We start from the raw sequence: 19,358 nt of genomic DNA on the forward strand, positions 1-19,358 counted from the left end.
TGGACAACCCAGCGCGGCCGGCTTGTTGTAATAACTTTACGTGTTTGGAAAACACAGGAAAACTTCCCGTCAGGATGTTTTCCCCGTAGGGGTTTTGCGGCCAAGCAAATGGCTTAAAAGAGATGTAAAATGTTTTCGCGGGGCTGTAATCCTGTGGAAGGCTGTTATGCTGCCCGGCCGTGCGACGACGTGGTAATGGTTAGGTGAGTGTACTCGAAATGGCGTCTGAGTGATGCCGGACTCTTAGCCTTCCGCACCTTCATGTTTCTTCGTAGTTAACTTTAAAATTCTCGTTTGGTGTATTATTTGCTCTCTTAAATAATTTGTTTTTAAAAACTTGGTGTTATTAACGTGTAATGAGTTGAGCACTACAGTATCATCCCTAAGTAAAGTGTTCAAAACTGGCTGACTAGCAACAATGACTAAAGTGAATCTTTTGATTTTAGTAAAAAATGTGCCAACAAAAAAAAGCATATAATTGTTCACACACAGTATATGTGTGTGTGTGTGTGTGTGTGTGTGCGTGCGTGCGTGCGTGCGTGCGTGTGTGTGTGTATATATATATATATATATATATATATTGACGTCAGCCGGGGCTTCGCCCCACGAGCCTGATCATCCTCCGTTCCCTTTCCCAACACCTTTCCTACCCGGCATTTGTGTCGTAACGTACGTAGCCGTGTGCGATTCAAACTGCGCGCCACGAACTACAGCAAGAGGGCGCTTAGCTGCAGTGCGCCGCACCCCTTAATATGTTAATTAATATTGTAACCCTTTTTCTTTCCGCCCCAAAACAGTGTAACGATGATTATGCATGTATGTGTTTTAATTAGTAACTTCATGATCTGTTGTTATTTTTATAAGTCCAAGCACGAACACGGACGCTCCCTAGCGGGCGACGGAGGAACTAGCATGAAACTCATTTGAACCCTGTTTTATGTTTATAAGTAATTATTACAGACGGTCTGGACATGGAAGTAATCTAATAATTATTGTAAAATTAGTTATGTATTTTCTAAGAGTAACCCGGGGCACGCTACAGCAAAGTTGTAACGGTAATTGTGTTCGGCGCGAAGGGCGCCATGTTGCCACCCGCAAGCCATGAGCTCAGCCCAGTCTCCTTCTACAGCCGGCCGAGAGCGGACGTCTCTGCAGACACCCCGAGGACATCACCGTTGGTTCACCGAGTAGTAATTCTGTAACTTAATTTATTCAAATCGCTTTCTTTCATCCTCGGGGCCTCTCTCGGTCGGAGAGACTGCTTAAGTAATAATTATTCACTCCTCGGAGTTTTTATCTCACCAGTATTAAGTAACGGCTTGGGGCGGCCACGTGCGTGGTTCGCCTCCTCACCTAATCGGATTCGTGCCTCGGGCGTTTTACAGTTTTATCAGTGGAGGATCGTGTAAGGACGTGTACCGTGAGTAGAATAAAAGTCAATTAACTGTGTTACGTGTTTTTGTGTTCGGGGGGCCACGTGGGTTCCTAACCTGGCCCTGAGAGCCCACTGCGGATTAGAAGCGTGCCCGACGCTGAGAGCGGGCTTAGGTAGGGACAGGAGCTGCGTATAACATTTTTGAGGGCTAATATCTCGCCGCCTACGGGCCACGTAACGCCCTGAGTAGAGTCTTTCAGCCGGGTCCACGTGCCCACTCACGTGGTGGCGCCCATTAATTCCTTCCGATATTCACATCTCAACACCGGTACGCCCTATATATATATATATATATATATATATATATATATATATATATATATATATATATATATATATATATATATATATATATATATCAGGGACTGGAAGTAACTCGCTACTAGTAACGACGTTATTTGTAACAGTTACTTTTTATGGTAACGATCGTGGTAACGCAATATATTAAGTTTTCAGTAACTGTAACTGTAACTGAATTACATTTTTCTGCCTTAAAGTAACGATAATTGTCGTTACTTCTTGAGTTACATTTCTTAAATGTATTTTTTATTGAACGAACAACGATTTGTTGATTTTTTCAATCCCAGAACGAAAATCCCGACAAGCATATTATTTGCGATGGTATTGCTTGTACTTGTAAAACTGCTGTTGGCTAGCCTGCGCTCGTATTTTGTTTTGATTGTAATTTATTTAATATTTGCGACATGCGGGTTTACTGCTGTGCTGTTTAATTAATTAACCTACCTGTGCACATGCGCGAAAGCAATGACAGAATCTAATTAAGCGAGAAGCCGAGAAAGTAGTCCAGAATTTTCGTTGCCGTGGCCTTCATATTCTAATTTTTTCGAAGTTCGGTCGAGTGATAAAAATAACCTTATTGTGAAGTGCTTGTTGTGTGGTTCTGCGAACAATTTTGTAGTGTGAACAAATTACTCAATGTAATTTAAGACCTATTTAAATATTTTCAGTTTAAATAAACATTTATATTTACTAAACACAATATGTTTTATTAGCTTTTAATTATAACAATATTACGTATCACATTTTTAGTTTTTCACAAAGTAACTGTTAAAGTAACTTACAGTTACTTTTCTCAGAACTGTAACTGTAACTGGTTCATTTTCAGTAGCGTAACTTGTAGTTGTAACAGGGTTACATTTCCAATGGAGTATTTGTAACTGGAACTGAGTTACTCTTTAAAAGTAACTTTCCGGTCCCTGATATATATATATATATATATATATATATATATATATATATATATATATATATATATATATATATATATATATAGGTGGAAGATAAAATATGACAAACCCAAAGTAAAAAAAAAAATTAAAAAAATATTCAACTATTTAAAATTTTAAAATATCTATATACTAGCCAGATTACCTGTTCTTTGCTACAGCAGTCTAAGGCTAAACACACACTCACTGATCATTATACGTGTGTGTGTATATGTATATATATATAAATATATATATACACACACACACGAGTCTGTGTGTGAGTATATATATAAATTTCTGGGATGTGTTTCTTTCATTTACTATGTTTTCGGTTCAGTGAGAATCTATTTAGCCATTTTTTTCATGCTTTATGAAAATATTTTCGGATGCATTTTTTTGGCTAACCTAACTTTGCCTCTTGCCACTTTCGAAAAAATTTTTATAGAAAATCTTTTAATCTACTTGTGGCAGTTAATATAAGCTTAGTTTTTTTTATTTTCGTAACGTAACACTTTCACCTTAGTATATTTTAATAAAGCCCTGGGGGTTACAATTGGTTGGTAATTTCAGCTTAAACATAAGTAAAACATTCATACCACTAAATAAATAAATGCTGAGAAAACATGCAATGATAGATCAAATCTAAAGGGACTGTATCGTAGCATGCTAAAATGCAAAAAAAAAAAAGAAGATAAAAGAGTCTTTTCAGATTTCCCTGTGCGCATCAATTAACTTCTCCTCCTGCGGCAAGCCAGGATAGGGGTGGTTTTCAATAATTGCGCTTGAGTCAGTCTTACACGAACAGCAATATCTTAACTCAGGATTTTATTTGATCACTTGTTTGATAACGTAATAACGTGCCATCCTTTCTTAAATTGCTGTCCAAACAATACTATGTCCCTTTGGGTTTCATTAAATGTTATGTAATAATATGACTGGAAACTAAATAAATGTTTTAATTTGTTGTTCAACCCACAAATACATACACAAACGTTTTTCAGATATTCATGATTTAAATGCCCTTGCAAAGGCATGGCTGAAGAAACTGTTATGAAAAAAGTCTAATATATGACAAGTAAAAAAATTTAAGTGCACCAATATATTACAGAATAGCTTTAGTATCCATGTAACATTAAATGCCACATCATAACATTGAAACAGGAGTAAAAGGCTACACTGTGTGTGAACAATTATATGCTTTTTTTTGTTGGCACATTTTTTACTAAAATCAAAAGATTCACTTTAGTCATTGTTGCTAGTCAGCCAGTTTTGAACACTTTACTTAGGGATGATACTGTAGATTTTTGTTCAACTTAACACTATGATAACTGATTTTTGAGGTAAATTTTGCAGTAATTTATTTTTCACACACACGTAAAAAATTTTCAAAACTAATATTATCGAAGTTGTCTTCAGACTTCTGCTTTGATTTTAAAATAAGTAAACCATTCAGAACAAAGTCTTTTGTTCTATATGCTTGCACAATAATTAATAGGGTACCTGACCCAATGGATTTTGTAATTTTCCATATATATATATATATATATATATATATATATAGCAGAGGTGGAAGATAAAATATGACAAACCCAAAGTAAAAAAATAAAATTAAAAAAATATTCTACTATTTAAAATTTTAAAATATCTATATACTAGCCAGATTACCTGTTCTTTGCTATAGCAGTCTAAGGCTAAACACACACTCACTGGTCATTATACTTGCCTCTCCTCATGGGTGCATCACTTCTGTTGCAAAAGCTGTTGCTATTTAAATGAAGGAAGCATCAACAATGAAATGGTGAAATTTCATCAAGAATAATCAAATTCTGCTAGAGGGTGGTTTTCTTAAATTCTCATGTAGACAGTGACTTTCCTCGTGTTTCAAAGGTCAAGTGTGAAAATTTTTTATTGAGATCAGAGCGAAAGTGTAGTTTTGTAAAAGAAGCAAACTGAAACTCAAGGAACCTTTCAGGAATTCTTTCAAATTTTTTTATATATATTTACCTATTTACCTTTATGGTATATTACCGTTCCACCCGTGTGGCATCTAGTGCGAGGGCCACTCAAAACTGCCCCCCCCCCCCCCCCTTTTTTTTTTTTTTAAATATGAATGAACTTGGAATTGGAGCTCACCTTATATTGGTTGCACTTGGTTGTGAAAAAGTGTGGTTTTATTGTTAATATCTCCAGCTCTTGTCATCATAGCAAGATAGAATATATACCAATGTTTAAGTCTAATTGAAGTCTTTTAGGGTACAATCACCCTAGCAGCCTCCAAATATGCATTCAACACAAGGTGACACAAAGAGAGGGAATGAGCTTGTTTTGATAGAAGTATGCAGGTGACAGCATGTGCACAAGGCACCAAGAGCAACTAGAAATAAAGTCATCAACAGCAATTACTAATTCAGATGATATCATGAAACCAATTTATTATAAACTTTCAATATCATAATTTAACTTAACAGCTAACAAAAATAGCAATAATAGTATAAAATCACTTTCGGTTTTGCGATGCTAAGCTCCAAAAATATTAATCTGACACATATCAGAAGGGCCCAAGGAAAATTGAATTTTTGTCATAAAAAAATGTAATACCTTTTTTACAAAATTCCTTCTGTCATCTTCAAAGTACTCTCCGTTAGATGCGATGCACTTTGTCAAGTCTTTTTTCCCACTGTTTGAAGCACCTATGGAACTCTTCAACTTTGATATCCTCCAGTGCCCTTTGTGATGCTGTTTACCGCCTCCACATCATCAAAACGCTTCCCTTTTAGATTTTTCTTCATTATCGGGAACAGGAAAATGTCCCACGGGGCTAGATCTGCCAAATACGGAGGGTGGGGAACAGCAGACCATCCCTGTGAGGCCAAATAGCTGTTCACTCATAAGGCCGTATGTGCGAGGCATTGTCGTGATGAAGGAACCAGTCACCTGATCGCCAAAGTTCCGGGCTTTACTCCGCACATCCTCTCGCAAACATCTTAAAACTTCCAAATAAAGTGCTGGTTAACAGTCTGTGCCAGGGGGAAAAATTCCACGAACATCAAAAAAGACAATGATCATCGTCTTAACATTCAACCTCACTTGTCTTGCTTTGTTTGGTCTGGGGGAGTTTGGAGTCTTTCACGCTTGCTTGGTTTCTGGGTCATATCCATAACATCAACTGTGATCACCTGTAATGACTTTGGTCAAAACGTTTGGATCACTTTCAGTCTCTTTTTTCAAGTCCTGGCTCAAATTCAATCAAATGTTTTTTTTTTTTTTTTTTAATATTGTTTGAGAAGGCATGGAACAAATTTAGAGGCAAATCCTTAGTCAAATCCTCAATTACAAATCCTCAATCCACTGTCACGAGCTCCAACTCACTCCTGTCTCTTCTGAAATTTCATTGATCGTGAAACGATGATCCTTGTTGATTTTTTGGCAGATTTTATCAATGTTTGCATCGTTTTGAGATGTTGAATGGTGCCCAGAACAAGAATGGTCTTCAACATTCATCGCACCATGTTTAAAGTGCCCAGACCACTCGAAACTTGTGTACAGCTTATAGCATCCTCCTTTAAAGCCTGTTGAAGCATTTTGCTAGCAAAATTTCAAACACAATCTTTGTTCTTTTATATCTGCCATAACGACTTCACAGGAGGAACACGAGAGCATTAAGAGAAAAACAATACTACTATCAAACATTAACCTACAAACTAATGCCGTCTGGGCTGCTGTTTAGTGAAGGTATCTTCTAACCCCATCTAGCGGGTAAACTCTCTACTACGTCTATGAATGGCAGCTCGCTCTCAGTCTTTTTTTTTTTTGTTTTTTTTTTTTTTGGTCGCCCTTCATATACAGGTAAAGTTTTACTTGGCTGTTCAAAGTCCCAAGACTACATACATGAGTGTAATGAACATGAGTGATATGGTCATCGAGACCCCAAGAAATACAAAGAACAGCTAAGTCCAATGGTGGATAGCAAGGATGTGGCAGAAAGGCATCATAAACAAAAAAAAAGTATGCCACAATTATGAACACATGTAAGAGCTACTACACAAGTAGCTATAGCAAGAAATTCGTAAGTGCACAATGGCTACACATTTATGGTTAAGATATGTTAATCCCAACAAAATGCAAACTATGTTACAAGGCAAAAAAGCCTTAAATGAAGCATCGTGCAAACATTAAGTAGCATAGAAGTGACTAGTACGCAGGACACGTCCTTGCTTGGCAAAGCCCAACCATGAGTTCAAATACTGATTTAAAAGAGGCACAAGCACATAGCAAAACATAAGCCCAAATCCAAACAATAATTTATCCAGGTGGCTGCCAAAATAGAAATTTATAATAGAATTTAGAGAAAAATAAATAATGTTATAATTAAGGGGTGCAGCCACCTTGTACCATATATAACTACAATATAATATAAATACAAAAAATAACGAGACTTACATTATGGTAGGCATGTCTGCGCTGGTCGTTCCTCACCGCTGATAAATACATTACACTAATTGAGCCAGCTTATAACAATTTAAAGACGTTCTTAAAGCAGACCAACAGAAATTAGAAAACGAAGTGAGGCCTCCAGCCGGAGAAACAAGCCTTCTAATGCCCTGGGGGTGTGCAGAGGCACATGACGGGAAGGCACCAGAACACTAGAGAAGGAATAAAAAAAAGTGACGCCAATGAGGAATGGAAAAGGAGAAAAGGGGAGGGGATGGAGATATGCATGTACACAATGTCTTCAAAGGTGGAGGATTCTTTTAAGTTTAAAGATTTTCTTTATACACGAAAAGGCAAGTAGTTTTTGCGCGTAGCTCGGCCAAACAAACAGACAAACATCCCCTTACCATGGATACAGTGCTCCAGATCTTTTCCCACAGTAACCATGCAGTTTTCCTGGATAAAAAGTAACATGTCAGGGGGTGTTGACAAAGCTCTTTTCATGGTGCAAAATGCTATTTCCTGTTCCTCGCCCGAAATAAAAATCACCCCTTTCTTTTTCAACAGTTTCAGGGGTTCAGTCATTTGGGACAGATTGGGTACAAAACTGGCATAATACCTCACTATTATCTAAAAATATCTGTATGCCTTGCGGTTTTATTGTCATATTTCCGGCTCCTGTGATTGTAGCGAGATAAAATATATACCAACTTATAAGTCTGATCATAAGTTTTTAAACACATGAGGTTTTATCAAAATCGGTCTAGTAGTTTTTGCATGATCCTCGAACAAATAAACAAACATATAAATATCCCGTTACCATAGATACAACGCTCCAGATGTATCCCACAGGAACTGTGCATTTTTTCATGATAAAAAGTAGCCTATGTCACTCTGGCTTATAAACTCTCTCTGTGCAAAAAATCATGTTGATCCGTTGTTCCATTGCTGCGTTGAAAGGACAAACCAACAAACACACACTTTTGTATTTATAATATTATAGCATAGATTAACAATATAAATAGTATTAAAAAAATAGATTATTCTCTCCTTTCTTGTTGTGTACTATCTGTAACATTTTTTGGTTTATTTTGTGATAAGTCAAAAATATTTTCTTGCCATGTTTTTATTTATTTTTCCTGAGGCCATTGCTTGCTTTGCTTTAACTATTGTCACACTTGTGATGTACCCCAAAAGGCTATTTGAATAAAACAAGTCTAAAAAGTTAGGCCATTTTTTGGTACTGCTACCAGTAATTGTTCATAAATAGTGCAGTCATTTGGTGCTCAAAAATGAGTTTATCTGGAATGTTTACCGTGAGTTTTGAAAATTTGCATGCTTATAGATTTTGATGTGCTCTTTTTGAATTTTCATGCTGCCACCTGGTATCTTTGCCACTCATGCCACCATTTTGGAAAAATGGCACCTAAAACAGTTTTTGGCAATATCTCCTTTCCAACTCATTTTACAATAAAAACAGTTATGTAATAATTTAAACTAAAGGAAATTTGCTATAATTTAGGTACTTAACTTTTTTTTTTGTAAGATCAATGGTTTCAGCATACGATTGCCACAAAGTCTACTCCAACACGCGTACTGGCGAAAAAACTCATTTCCGCACCACCATCACCATGAGGTTGAGTAAGTGCCCCCCCCCCCCCCCTTTTTTTTTGTGGTATTCCTAGTAGGTCTATTCCACATTATACCATTGCAATTCCGGAGACGTAGATACTCTTATTCTTTTGATGGCTCTATCTAAGTGTTCAAACATGTACATTCTCAAACCAGGAAAATCAGCATATAAAAATAAATTTAATATTGCATCGCTGCCATCAACAGAAGCAGCAACACAACAACATTCGTTTCGAACCTATCATCAGGTCCAGCAGTGGTGTGTAGTTGAACAAAATGCAGAGCTATGGGTATGGAAGAAAAGCAGAGATGGGCTAATTCCTGCCACTACACTTGATCCCCCAGCTCCTGAAACCTGTGGGGAGCCTGTGGTTGCAGAAAGGCTGGTTTAAAGAGCTCCATTATTTGTACCAATTGCAATGGTGCTTCTGATAATTTGTAAGAGTTCAACTACAAGATAGCAATGAAGAGAGAGAAACAGAGACTGTTCTCGAGCAAACCTATGAAGGAATCTAGGAAGAAGCTGATAACTCTTATCGCGGATAACGTAGAAGAAATTTCTATCTGTGACTTTTCATTCAGTTCTGAAGACGAACCCGTGAATCGTGGTCCATCAAGAATAACGAAGTGAAGGAAGGAGATTGCATTGAAAATTGTAATTAGTGCATTATGTGGGTTAGGCCTATTGGGGATACCACAAAAAAAATAGTGCCACTTACTCTACCTGATAGTGTTGTGGAAATGAGTTTTTTCGCCAATATATGTGTTGGAGTAGACTTTGCGGCAATTGTATGCTGAAACCATTGATTTTACAAAAAAAAAAAGAAGTAAGTACATAAATTATAGCAAATTACCAATATCAAAACTCCCGGAAAACTTTTCAGGTATAACTCCCAAATCACTGAATTAAAACACCATTATGTTTAAAGGGCAAGTATAATTTCAGATCAGCCGCAATTTGGTTTACCATGTTTCTGCCATGAGTAAACTGCCTCAAATCATGCTCTAATATTACATGAATTAAAACCCAGTTATATGTGTTGCAATATTAAGATTTTCTTGGACAACGAACATTTTATTTTTACGATGCCTAGTGCACTAATATGATGGTTGTAATTCTGAAAATATTTTAGTGCTCTGCTCAAAGGACAGACATAAAGTTTCAGTTAAAAATAAAGTTTATCTTTTGTGCTTAAAGTTAGCTGTAAAAGTATTTCAATGCAGAATTTACTCTGAAGAGTACACTTTTGGGGATACTGGGAAAGAATTAGCCATGGCCTATGTGCCAGCATTTGCCTGGGTGAATTCCGGGTGATTGGACTGGGATTTGAGCCAGGGTCCTCCAGCTTAGCTCCAGTGCTTGTGTGTCTCAGGTGAAGCCCGTGAAAGGGCTGACGTGGGGGGCGGCAGCCATCGGGAACGCCACGTGGTCGGGAGCCCGACTGCGGGACGTCCTCCTGGCGGCAGGACTGCCAGAAGACCACCCAGGCATCAAGCACGTCCAGGTCAGTGTTCCACTCGTAGACGTGCTGGTTCAGCCATTGCTCTGGGCTGTTGACCATTCTGATAAGTAGAGACCCAGGGTAATTCCGGCCTCAGGGTAATATTCAAAGTCATAAGTGTGCTCATCCCATGTTTTCTTTCCCATTGGTTGATATCTTAATAAGAACATTTTTATCCTTGTTAATTGGCATTACCTGATTCACTTATTTCTCTCCTAGCTGAGCATTGTTGGCTCACGGCTGTAAGGGACGTGTCCAAATAACTGCGGTCCAATCATGAACACAGAGTGAGAGTGTGAAGGTTTGCATTACAGATTGCGACTTAATAAATGCGCAAAATTTCCGTATCTATACTGATGAGTAACGATTAAAGTAATCAAGAATGAAACCAAGCATAAGAAGACTGATCAGTATAAGCTCGTTAAGAATGGTTTAATTTAGTGATTAACTTTGTTTTCAGTTTCGAGGTGCAACCAGTATAATCAAATCAAAGTCATGTTTTAGTAGTATTGTAATAACATTTTATTTGTCATGATTTATGCACAGTTCTTGACTGCCACTGAAGAACAGCTGGAAATCTAGTCAAATCAAATTAGTATAAGTTGAGCAGCACATAATAGAGGTAATAAAAATTCAGTAACGGTAATCAACCCCATCATTCTTGAAATTACCAATTTTCTGGCCTAATTTCAATTTTAAGTGATTAATCCAAATTTTTTGTTTGACAAAAGTATAGATAAAAATCTTTTAAATATTATTTGTTTTTTAATAACTTGTAATTATTAACATGCTCCTTCATGTACCACCGGGAGTAAATAGTCTATCATATCCCACATGCTGCTGCGGAGTTGGTATTATTTACACTAGGGTAGGTACGTATGTTCGCTCAACCAAAGATAGGATCTGTGATTTGTCGAGCAAAAAATTAAAATAATAAATCTGTATTGCAAACTGTGGCTAATGTTTTAAAATTCCAATATAGTGAGATATGATTCATCTTGATGAATAAATTATTTAATTTTCTTCAGTCTTTTTCAAATAGCTTGATAGACAAACTCAACGTTATATTAAGTACCTACCAATGTATGTTTTAATTTTAAAAGTTTGAATAATAATTAGCTATACATATTAACCATATTTTTTTTCAGACGTTATACCTTGAATGAGGGAAATGGTGTACAGATAGAACAGCCTCACAAAGGTACGAATGCAAGCAGATGATTGGTCGAAAAATATATTTAACAGCGTGCTGCGTGCAGTAGAGGTTTTGACGGTCATGTTTGTTATTGTTTTGAAACAATTATCTAAAAGTTTTAACTATAAATAAAGTTTTAAGAGTGTAAAGATGATCTTTCTTACATTAGTTTATTCCTAAAATGGTGAACGTTATATGTGGGAAGCATCTATAAACGCAAATGTTTTGAATGGGAAAAATTAACATAGAAATATGTGGAAGTGATTAAGAGAATAATTATTTAAATGCAATAAATGGGAAAATGTATTATGCGGGAACGTCTTAAGCAAATTTTACTGTATATTTTGACCACTCGTATTGTTACATTAAAGGATATAAAAGAATACAGAATTGTTTGGAAAGGAATTTAAAAATGGATGGCACATTATTAAGTCACAAAACAAGTGATAAAATAAATTCCCTGCTCTCAACATGCAGTTTTCACATGAAATCACTGGCCGATTCGTCTATTCTTAGTTTGCCGTTGTCTCTTTGCAGCCTGAGGAAGCTGGTTCAACCAGGTCCATACTTGAATTGTTTTCTTTATGAGATATCCTTCAACTAGTGAACCTGCTATTGCTTATGTTTTCCTGTCACATTTTAAGTTTTTATTTACATTAACATCTTTCCACAGGAGTGGGTTAATTTCTGCCACTGTACTTACTGTTTTGCTTGAAGTAATTAGTTGGTTCATGAGACTTTTTTTGCATTTGTTTGTTTAATACAAACTTCATTGTTTCAACAAAGTCAAAATTATGATTACTTTAGATCTGTGTTATTAATATTTGACTTTTTGTGTAGTTTTTAGTAATTTTATTTGAGGCTGTATATATGTTTGTAAATATTTTTGTGCTTTGAAGACTTTAATTATGCTACAAATAATTTTTGACCCATGTGATATATTTGAAGAACTTTTCTGACCAGCACAAATGCAAATGCATGTGTGAATGTGTGTTTGCAGTTCGAAGGGCTTGATACTGATGCAGCCAATGTCTCTTACGGAGCCTCCATTCCTGTAGAGAAGGCCATGGATCCTCGGGGGGACACCATCCTGGCCTATGAAATGAACGGAGCCCCTCTGTCCAGGGATCATGGATACCCTGTGAGGGTCGTGGTGCCGGGAATAGTTGGCGCTCGCAATGTCAAATGGCTTGGTAAGTTCTAGAGATAAAGAAGGAATGTCACTTTTTTAAAGCATTTATTTGTATTTTTTCTCCGCCTTACCACTTTAATTATAATTTTAGTTTGTACATGAACATTAAGTGTTTCTTTATTGATATTTTATTAAAAATGTCTATTTATAAAGAGAAAACACAATGTACTGATTTCATACTTAATTTTTCAAGCTCTGTAAAAACACTTAAAAATTTCAGAAAATAATGTGAAGGGTAAAATACCTCTTTCACAGAAAAATATTTTATGGGGCCAATTTAGTACATTAATTTTATTTTTGAAGTATTTTATTATGTTTTAAGTTTTTGTTCTCTTTGCTTTACTTAATATTTTGCTTAGTATAGCTAATATTAACTTCATGTTAATTCATTCCTTATCAAAAAAAATGTGCTGTTTAATAGGAGATGACAGGAAGTCTTGTTTCTTTTATCCATAAATTCAGGAATTAAGATTTTGAGTTATTATGTGTAAGATGTTCGGCAATGAACCTTCAAACTTGTAATATTTGGATTACATGAGAGTTTTTTCATTTGGGCAAAAAAAATACTAACATTACACTGTGTGGTTGAATATATGCTTAAATAACTATGAGCAGTTGTTGGGTTTTAATAAATATTTTACATGCAAGAATAAATTGTTTGATTAAAATATCTCAGAGTGCGTGTAAAGCATCATAAACTGCGCCGTTGCGTTGCATTTGCCACCTTTGGAACAACCACCCAGCCGCTGCCAGTAAGAGACATGGCTGTCTGCTGCTGTGCTGGCGTTTGGCAAGAAAGAAAAATCCAAAAATAAACCAGCGAGAGAATGCAAAAAAGTGGGAGGGGAAGCTTGGTTATGTTTTTGTTTTTAGTGTGTGTGGCCTTGCAGAAGTTTTAATGGTTCTCCCTCCCTCTCTTATCGTGAATGCCCGTGAACTGGCAATGTACACAATCATCACGCCTATCTCGACAGATTTTTGTGATGTAACTGTATCCAAACATCGTGTTTGGCGTGAGATTTCCCATGCTTTCTACAGCAACATTTCATGACAAAACTGCTAAAAAGGAGGTTCTCTTTTTTATAGGAGGAAAAGACAAAAAAAAATTGACCCAAAATAGTGTGCAGTCAAATCTCGCTTGGTGAAGGGAATGGGTAAAAAAACAGATCGCGTGTAACTCAGTACATGTGATAGAAATAAACTTTTTTGGCAATTGAAACCTCGACTCGTAAGTATATCATAAGGGGTAAAACAGCAGCTAGAGAAAAAAAAGAGAAAGAATACCATTTTTCTAAATGAACATGAATTAATAAAATTATTACTAATTTCAAACTAACTATTAGGATGTCAATTATTATTGATCAATCAATAATGATTAATTAACACTAAATATTACTTACTGTTGAAATAATCACATTATAAAATGTTATACTATTAAGATTTTCAGGACCCCCAACTATAGCAAAAAACCAATTCTAACTACAATTTATACACATATTAAAAAAGTAACTCAACTTCGATGAATTTTATTCTCAACCACATTTATAATACTATTACTTAGTAATAGTCAGCAAAACCATTTATACAATTTAAAGTCAAAATAACACAGCGCAGGAATTTTGGCTTTCATTTCTTTTTCAAGTATTTAAGAATCCTAACTTTTTTGTAACTATTATTAATTTGTTTTAAGTACTAGAAATAAATAAATTAATATGAATTATCGAAATTATTACTCACTTCAAAATAACAGGTCAGGATATCAATAATTATTTATCAATCAATATTAATTAAAAATAAATATTATTTAATGTTTAATTACTCGAACCGTAAAGAAATTAGCTAGGATTGATTATAATAAATTAGTTTTTAAGTTAATTTTATATTATGTATACATTAGGTGTGATCAACCATTTTTCTAGACTGATTTCGTAACTCTGCAAATATCACCTTATCATTTTGTTATAGTGCAACGGATTTTGCCAATAGGCTACGTAGACATACTGCAATTTATTCATAGGCATTTATAATGTTCTGCCGTCGAATGAATGAACAATGAGTAACATGTCCGCCGCTCCGTGATGCCAAAACTTCCTTCCTCACTGTAATTCTTTACATTATAACCATAGTGCCACAAAGTCAAAATAAAAACAGTATTCTACACACTGGATTTGTTTAAACTTTTTTTTTAACGAGCTTATTCTTAGTTGGACTCAACGTATGTACACGCTCGTGGGCTCATTATTACGGTGTGTGATATAGTTAACCAAATAATAATACATGACAAATTATTACCAATGTCAAAATAAAGCATGAAAAGCATTATACTGGCAAAAAAAATTTAGTTACACAGCTAAAACAATAGTCATATAACACTGTTTAACAATACTGTTTTACACAAGTAATTAAAATAATATGTACTTAAAAGAACACAATTTTCTTACGAAGATGGCCAGTGGCATGATGCACAATAACCAATAACCTGTGTTGCCCTCTGCCCAAGTCGGGGTGGCGTCAGGCGCAGGCGGGTTCCAACCAGCGCGACCCTCTATCCCTGCAGCATGGCGGGGTTCAACCTGAGCCGCACGCCGCCATGTGGAGCCCGCGCCCTGTCAAGTTCTCTGCACCGTCTGCAACCATTTAGTGATAGAAATTGTTTCACAACAATGTTTTACGAAAACATTGCATTAAAATTCGGTCTTGAAATTTTACTCCCATCGCGCGCAAAGAAGTTTCACTTCAAAAAATACAATAGACAGGAAAGGAAACACAGGTACAAAAGATTTTTTTTTTTGTTAGGTAGTACGGGGGGAGGGGAGAGAAATGGCCATAAAAGATGGAGCTTTGTATTTTTTGTTTGGTAGTACGGGGGAGGGGAGAGAAATGGCCGTAAAAGATGGAGAGGGGAGAGATGAAGGACAGAGGGTCAACATCAGTGCCGTTACAGGGCAATAACTTTAGATTCAGACCATAAAGAGTTGTATTCTACTCGAGAGAGACATTGACAGAGACATTGACAGAGACATTGACGGTGAAAATTTTAGATATTTATGACCCACATCATAGGTGTGACCCTTATGCAGGGTTGACGCTTCTGCTGGTAAATACAGTACAGAATATTTTGTTACTGTCAAGGTATTTAAAAATTAAGTCATTTCTGTTTTAAATGACGTTAGTATAATTGATGCTAAATTGTAAAAAGGGCTGTGATTGATCATCGGGTATACACGGTCACTGTATATAGGCTACTAACTTGTGTTTTCAAAGAGGAAAGAAAACCAGTTGTCAGGATGAGTCAACAACTAGAAATTCTATTCGAACGTTGTGTCAGAACCAGAACGTGAGTCTATATGGTACAAGACTTTCAATGATCCATATTGGATAATTGAATATTTCCGGAAGAATAGTTTATGGAAACCCCCCCCCCCCTTTTTTTTTTTTTTTAACTATTCAAGGAGGTGTTTGATAATGTTGTAAAATGCTGGAAAGTGTACAATAAAGGGAAGAATGAAAAATTATTTTTTTGCACAGAGAATAGTGATATTATACGACCTTAACATACCATACTCTGATATACACATAAGTATTCATTAAGAGTGTCTAAAGCACATCAGAATAGAATAATTAACATTAAAGTCCCTTATTTAAATTTAATTAGCAATTCATAGAAACATCAGACATTTACAGGTTAAGATTATTAATAAAAAAAAATTGGTTGTCTGTAAAGTCGGTTTACGGACGATAGTTTAACGTGACAACGTCATAACAAAACATTGATGAAATGATTGATCCAGAAGAAAATGAAATATCATATTCGGCCTGAGACTGAGCCGTAATAGGTTTTTGCAACCAAACCAGTTAGGCATTAAAATTATATTCTTTGAGGAAGAATTTTTTTTTATTTTTTCTATCTTTTGTATGATAAACTCTACCTCTGCATACTTTTATGAATAAAATTGAATATTTTTATTGAATTATCACTATTTTGTATGGATACAAAGAAGGAGTGAAATGAAATCTACAATTTAATTGATAAATTTACTTTTATTTGAATTCATTAATTCAAATATATTTATTACTTTTGTAGTGTTGCGCGCGCCGTATTTATTTTTACAAGTACAAAAATGAAGGTATCGCAGCGGCCGGGATTCAATCCGTCAACCTTTGAATTGGTAGTCAGCGATGCTACGGCCACGAGGCCATATTGAAAACAATTGTTTCAGATGTTATATATATATATATATATATATATTTATAAAAATTTTGTTTTGTGTTGTGGAAGTTTTAAAAACGTATGTAGTCCGCCATGTTTATTTCTTATAGTGGTAAGCGGAAAATTAATAACCGTACCGATTGTGCTGAAAATCGGTGGACGATCGTTAAATTACATAATATTAATAATTCAAACGACGAAAATATGATTGAAAAGTCAAATCGATGGTTGTTCCAATCGAGTGGAAGAGAGATGCCACGCATGCGTACAATAAGCATAACAGGACACATCCGTAGTGGGACATCCGTAGTGGGACAATGTGCGTTACGGGACACTTTTTCGTGCGTGCAGCCGGCATTTATCGATTTATTAGACATTGTCACGTCAAAAGATAGTACTTTATCACAAAGCATGAGTAAGGTGTACTAAAACAAAAGTCATATTTATCAAGCAGAAACAAAAAAACAAAGCAAGGTTTATCAAAACCTTATTTCAGTATAAAAAAAAATAAACAATATATTCAGTCTGTCTACACATATATACTAGTTCAAATGACTATTAATATATTAAATTACCAGTTTTCAACTACACCTATCCCTCACATAGCATGTCTTTGGATTGCGCGGATTCATTTAGTGCGGTGTTAATTTTACTGCTCCAGTCTTGAATATTACGTCTGTAAATTTCAGTTAGCACAAAATCTCGGTAGGCAAAAAAATAAAGTCGAGCATGACGCCTCAAAGTCTGTTTCAACTTCTGTAAACAACATATGTGCCATGGGCTATAGTTAGCCAAACAAGGGGGAAAGAGATGCGCGCGCGGTATATCTACGCTATCTGCTGCTGTACAAACATCAGTTATGGCAAGTTAAATTGCGGCTATGGAGTGTAAAGGACCAAATATTTTTACGTCCACGCGTATACCGCCGTGCCGTACCGTTGTCGCCTGGCCACAAACCGGACCGTGAACTCAGTCTAGCCAGTTGCAGGGAATTCACTCAAACAAAGGCAACGTCTGCCCATTCAGCTGCGGGTAACTGTACGTGCTTGATCACTCATAATGCATCCTGTTCACGCAGATTGTCATGAAGGCCACGCTTATGTTGGTCGCACTTTATTTTTAAGCAAGTTAACTGTGCGCACAATCGTACGAAATAAGGACTATTACCTAAAGTTTATATAAGTCTGATGCTGTTGGTTGTACTAGCGGGAATATATTTGACATTAGATACAGGAACAGAAATGAACAGATGATTAGCGTGGAAAAGGTTGTTAAATGAATGTTGCCATGAAAAAAAATAATCATTGACCTGACAGGATTGGTGTGAACCAGGTGGTGATACGTGAATAAGCTTATTAATTTTTGAAAAATTAAAATGTTATTACCCAGACAGTAATATCGGTTTCACTGTCAGTAAAGGATGGTTTGGAAAGGTACGTGACGTGAGTTGAAGGTCACGCTCGGGCGGGCAAGTCAGCCGGCTGACTGATGATAAAGTACATAACCACACATCTCCCGTTATGCGGTGTCTTATTTGTCATACATAGTGCAATGGGAGGCATATAAAGATTAATGGTGTTACATATTTATAATTGAGAGTTATTCTACGCATTTATATTACGGTAAGTATATTTTCCTACACAATTTTGGAACACATTAAATAAATTAGCCTTTCTATTTATGGAAACTAAAGCTTCAGTATACCCAATTTCGAATAACACGAGCATTTTCAGGAACAAATTAGTCGTGCTAGTGAAAGACAGGTGTACTTAAATATACAGTAGAATCCCGCTGATGTGACCCCTCACGGTTTCCGGAAAAACGGACTTATAAACGGAATGGTCGCAATAGAGAATTCGGGCCAATTTTTACAACCCCCCCCCCCCCCCCCCCCCCCCCCCCACCGCCAAATAAATCCTACATAAAAAAATCGCCTTTGTGAGTTCGGCTATCCTAGCCGGCTGGTGGTTATTTTCGTTCAAAACGTGGCAAAGGAACTTGTGTGGATCAGGTAGAAAACATTCGGCTATAAACGAAAGATATAAGAGCAATGCTATCCTGAAATGCTGTGACAGGTTTTTGGAGTAGATAATCACAGAGACAGACTGACAGGATGTGCTCCCGCCCTTGTCGGCGATGTCTATTTTGACAGCTCAAGCAATTAGCTTTTCCACGTCCCTTCACAGCGTAAAAAAAGAAAAAGAAAAAAAAACACGTGTGGACGGGTAAATGAGGGGAAGGAGAGCGGAACTGCTGGCTGCGCACGCATCTACTCGCCAGTCGCCACTGTCTGGCGACACAGACACTTGTATTTTATTCACTGGCTGACGATGGAACGTAGCAAAGTAAATGTGTTTGCCAACTTGGGCAGGCGAAATTTGACTTCGGGTGGGCTCGGGTGGATAATTTTCCAAACTTTTCAGGCTCGGGCAATCTCGGTCAGCCTTGAACACTACTTTGTGACTGAGCAATGAGCATGCGCCGTGCGTGCGTGCGTGCGTACGCGCGCGCGTGTGTGTGTGCGCGCGTGTG

General features: G+C 36.5%; 1 protein-coding gene across 6 annotated transcripts in view; it reads left to right on the top strand.

Annotated features, from left to right (window-relative positions):
* The window catches only part of LOC134530983 (sulfite oxidase), a 124,967-nt gene that overhangs the window by 84,601 nt on the left and 21,008 nt on the right, over positions 1-19,358 (top strand). For all 6 annotated transcript variants that reach the window (XM_063366386.1, XM_063366384.1, XM_063366385.1 and 3 more), the window contains 2 exons: positions 10,101-10,232; positions 12,425-12,617. In XM_063366386.1, coding sequence (XP_063222456.1) covers positions 10,101-10,232; positions 12,425-12,617 — 325 coding nt within the window. The remainder of the gene's footprint in view (positions 1-10,100; positions 10,233-12,424; positions 12,618-19,358) is intronic.

Source organism: Bacillus rossius, chromosome 3, assembly GCF_032445375.1.
Source record: "Bacillus rossius redtenbacheri isolate Brsri chromosome 3, Brsri_v3, whole genome shotgun sequence".
NCBI classification, from domain to species: domain Eukaryota; kingdom Metazoa; phylum Arthropoda; class Insecta; order Phasmatodea; family Bacillidae; genus Bacillus; species Bacillus rossius.